This window comes from Crinia signifera, chromosome 4, assembly GCF_055691185.1.
Source record: "Crinia signifera chromosome 4, ASM5569118v1, whole genome shotgun sequence".
In the NCBI taxonomy this organism is placed as follows: Eukaryota; Metazoa; Chordata; class Amphibia; order Anura; family Myobatrachidae; genus Crinia; species Crinia signifera.
Genome location: NC_139220.1, coordinates 282,855,574 through 282,860,337, shown reverse-complemented (window position 1 = coordinate 282,860,337; position 4,764 = coordinate 282,855,574). Strand labels below are relative to the sequence as shown.

Sequence of the window (4,764 nt, the reverse complement as noted above, 5' to 3'; positions counted from 1 at the left end):
TAATCCTTATCTCAAAATTAATTGAGACTGCATTGACATTGCCTTCTGGATAAGGGCATAAAGGATTTATGACGGCCAGTTTTTATACTCATAATTGATGGATTTTTGCACATATCAATTGGATTAAAATCCTGCAAAAAACTAATAGATCGCCAGTATAAAACAAATATCTGATTAGTCAGTAATTTGGGCTATTAATTTAATAATCACTCAGCAAATAATTAAAAAAAGCACAATAAAAAATAGTTTAAAATCTTTATTGAATAACTTTAGTGATCAAGATATTGAGAGTGCACCCCACCCGAGTTTCTTTTCTTTTGTTTCTCGCTGCTATACCGTGCAAAGGTAGTAAAAAAGGAGGAGATTTCAGAAAATGCACAATCTGTACTTCACATAAGACTGAATATCTTGCTCAAATTGGCCGCAAGCCCAAGAAAGAAATGGGCTAACAAAAATTGATACAACTCCCAGTCAGATGGATATCTATGATAGAATATACACAATGGTTTAGAATGCAGTCCTGGTCTGTAGTCTTGTGTCGGCACACACTATGTGTCGAAATTTTTGATGAATGGAGGGAACAAGTCCCACGTATGTGACAGGGTGAAAATATATATGAAGGAAAGAATCCCCTATAAATACGGAGTCACACTTTAAAACCTAAGGTCAATCAATACATTCAAATATAGCATCAACTGGTATAGGCAGGGTGACAGGGTGGGGTAATTGGAGAGAGAAATCCTCCATGCAGTACAGGTTCACAATTTAGTGCATGCAACTCCCAGTCAGATGGATATCTATGATGGAATATACACAATAGTTTAGAATGCAGTCCTGGTCTGTAGTCTTGTGTCGGCACACACTATGTGTCGACCTTACCCAAATACACTATGTTCAATGTTGAAAATTTTTTAAATGGAGGGAACAAGTCCCACGTATGTGACAGGGTGAAAATATATATGAAGGAAAGAATCCCCTATAAATACGGAGTCACACTTTAAAACCTAAGGTAGATCAATACATTTAAATATGGCATCAACTGGTATAGGCAGGGTGACAGGGTGAGGTAATTGCAGAGAGAAATCCTCCATGCAATACAGGTTCACAATTTAGTGCCTAGGTGAATCAACATGTGATATCAATAAATATAGGTAGGGGGTTGTATTGCCATAACCCTGTAATTCCAACCATTAAAAAGCAGATAATGACAGTATTGCCCTGAGGGCTGTTGGTAACTCACGGACACCGGTTCCCGGGTGCATCGCTGGGAAGTCTGTCTATCCGATAGCAAAATCCCCCAGTGTGTACACTCAGATACTGCTGGCTGCAATTGGTCGGTAAAGGTGAAGAAGAAAGTTTTTTGTAGTAGTAAATCTGTAAGTTGTCACGATAATAATAAATGGACAGTCTTGGTATAGAAGTAAAAGGTAAGCAGCTGCGCGCTGTTTGTATTCTCCTGCAGCGTCTGCAGGCACAGGTGTGGACTCCGTTGTGCCTCTCCACAGTCTGTGAGGCAGGCGGTGTGCACCGAGATTGCTGCAGAGATCTTATCAGCAGTACGGTGCCCCGTCCAAGAGGTAGTCCTCACAGCGGTAAGCATCAACTGTGTGCGGCGGTGGTGAGTGCGGTGGTGAATGAACAGAGCCGCCGGTGATGTAACTCAAACAGCTGTGTCAGCGTTTAGAAGGTGCACACGCTGTCCGGAATATCGCGCTGTTAGGGCAGTAGTAGTAGCCAAGTAGATATGTGTGAAGCGTGCAGGGTCCCGCTTGTACACAGCGGGGTCCTAGGACACCGAGACGTACGTTTCACTTAGGAAGCTTTCTCAATCGGTGTTGAGAATTGAAAATTAAAAAACACTAAATAAACACAAAGAAAACATGTTTTCTTTGTGTTTATTTAGTGTTTTTAAATTTTCGACTGCCTCCTATTTGACTACCTCAATGAGAGATACAGGGAAACTTATTAATATTTTATATTTCATTTTTTAGATCAATTGGATAACTGTTTCCTGTATTGTGATGATGCACTTCCTGTTAGCAGGTATATAAACCCACAACACACTAACAGTGGCATACCTTTGAGAAAGTTGCCAGAGTGCAACGAAACGCGTCAGGTTAACCCTTGTCTGCACTTTGTGTACAATACTTTGGATACCAACCAATACCCCTTGAACCAGCTACCAACTCTGCCCCCCTGGACCCAGCACTGTGCTGACTATTCTCAACTTGGATTATAAATTTGGGACTTAACACCTGCTTACTTCTGGAGCCTCTCATCCGAGCAGTGAGGTATATACATCTTGCCCACCAGTGGAAACCGAGATCAAGGCCTCCAGCAGGATCAACCCAGTACTACAAGCACAAGCCATTTTGGACCCTCCACCTTGCTCCCTCATCTGTCCCCCTCCATCTTGGGGACCATTCAATTCTAATAAGAAGGTAGCAGCACCTGGAACAAGCGGGACTCACTTAAGTATCCAACACTACTTATTTTCTGACAAGTGGTTACTGTATGCCATCTCATATAAGTGCAATAATTGATTTTATATCATGTGTATTTACCTTGAATATGTTTTAATTGATAATTAAATGTATTTTTATTTTGTGATACCCAATTGATCAAATTTTTATTATTATTACCTTTATTATTATTTACAAAGTTTAGGGCGCTCTACACTACTTTTTCTTCTTTGTGTACCCACCTCAGGGGACTGAACCCCCCCTACATGTGAGCAGCCACACAACACACCCCATCTCCCCAGCGCCTTTTATCACCTGGTGGTGATTCAAAATTTTCTCCTTGTCTCCCATAGAGACAGTACTTCAAGGAGACTGCACCTCTGGAGCAAATGAACAGCTATGGGTGAGGGGAGATCAAGGGTATACGGCTGTTCAGTAGGTGAATGCTGTAATGGAAGTTCAAGAAAAGACAGACATGAAAGCAAGAAGGAGGAGGGCCCTGCTCCAAGCAGCTTACAATCTAATGGAAAACATTGGCTTCTTTGTTGATTTCATGTCTTCTTTTAGACATGCAGTGTTCTTATTACAGCACTTATGATGTCTTTATTCCGCAAACTGTATACTAGTGGGTTTAGCATCGGGACCAAAGTAATAAACAAAATTGAGAGGAACTTGTCGTACACTTGAGAATACTGCAAGTACACGCACATGCCTGAGCCATAGTACATCACAACTACTGTGATGTGGGAAGTGCAGCTTGAGAACGTTTTGCGTCTCCCAACCGAGGACGGAATTTTCAGGATGGTGGAAATGATGCAGGCATAGGAAGTCATAACCATCAGAAAGGGAACAGTTCCTGTGAATATGGCATCTATGAAAAACATTTTCCTAAACAATGTGGTGTCACTGGAAGAGATCATACTGACGGCTTTTATGTCACAGAAGAAACTGTTGACTTCACTAAAGTTAAAGAAACTCAAGTCTGTTACAAAAGAAGTGAGTATTAAGGAACAAACTGCAGCCAAAATCCATGCCGGAGATGCTAATAACATGCAAACTCGTTTACTCATAATGAGCGTGTAATGCAAGGGGAAGCAAATTGCCACATAGCGGTCAAAGGCCATTGCTGTTATTAGGAAGTTGTCTGTATAGGCAAAGAACATGTAAAAATATAACTGGGCTATGCAGGCGGTATATGACACCTCATGGTCCCCTGTGAGAGTAATATACAACAGCTTGGGGAGGGTGGTAGAGACATATAAGATATCCACTATGGACAGATTACACAGGAAGAAGTACATGGATGTGTGTAGCTGGGGTACAAGACACACCAGAGTAATAACAACAAGGTTACCTGCGATCACTACCAGATAAATCAGTAAAACTGCTATAAAAAGCTCAGTCCTCCCATTTTCTGATGTGTGGAATGCCAGGACAAGGAACACAATCTGCGAGCTGTTATTTGTGAATCCCGTGTTCATTTTATGTGGCACAATAAATGTTCTAGGAATAAACCTAAAATAAGAACAGTGTAGCCTCTCATAATATATGGTCTCATCAAATATTAAATATTGCCATTATATCCAAATTATGGATTTGGAGATACCTGCACAGACCACTATTTTAATTATTTGTCAATTAGTCCTTTCCTGTATGTGTATTAGTCTATTTTTCTTAAATGACAGAGTCACAATTGGAGGTGCTCCTAGGAATATTTGGTACTACCATGAAGTCAAGAAAAAAGAAAGAAAGGAATTCCTATAGTATATTGGGGCACACTTTTGGACTAATTTTTAACTAACTTAAATAGTAAGCTCCTTTACAGATTAATTGCAGACAGATGACATTGTTAAAATTTAACTTTTAATAGTACATATAAAAATATTTTTCGAAGCTAGCGAGATATAAACAAAAATTGTGAAAAAAAAGATTAAGAAAATGGTGAATAATAGAGTTAAAATTGTGTGCACCTTGTTGGTGTACTGTATATTCCCTCAGTCCCAGTGAGTTCATTGGTACAGTGTTTGTACTAAACATAACATTATTCATACAATGTTGCTTGTATTGTAAATTGTTTCTATCCACCACTACTATAACATCAGTCAATGATTTATGGTTTAACAATATTATTGGGTCCAAAAGATTAATATCTTGGACACCATTTGATATTCAGAAAGTGGCAATCATATTAATCTGCATTGATTGTTTTCTATATTGAAACAATGAGTAGCGCTATTGATGTTAAAACTAATACCCCTGTCACACTGCAGCTCTTAACCGGTATATTGCCGATTTTTTTAGC

The 4,764-nt window shown here is 39.6% G+C and overlaps 1 protein-coding gene across 1 annotated transcript; it reads right to left on the bottom strand.

Moving 5' to 3' along the window:
- Positions 1 to 3,025: 3,025 nt before the first annotated feature.
- On the bottom strand, positions 3,026 to 3,943 carry LOC146073089 (olfactory receptor 1G1-like). The gene has a single exon (XM_083180269.1). The coding sequence runs from the start codon at positions 3,941 to 3,943 to the stop codon at positions 3,026 to 3,028; it is 918 nt and encodes a 305-aa protein (XP_083036395.1).
- Between the last annotated feature and the right edge of the window lie 821 nt (positions 3,944 to 4,764).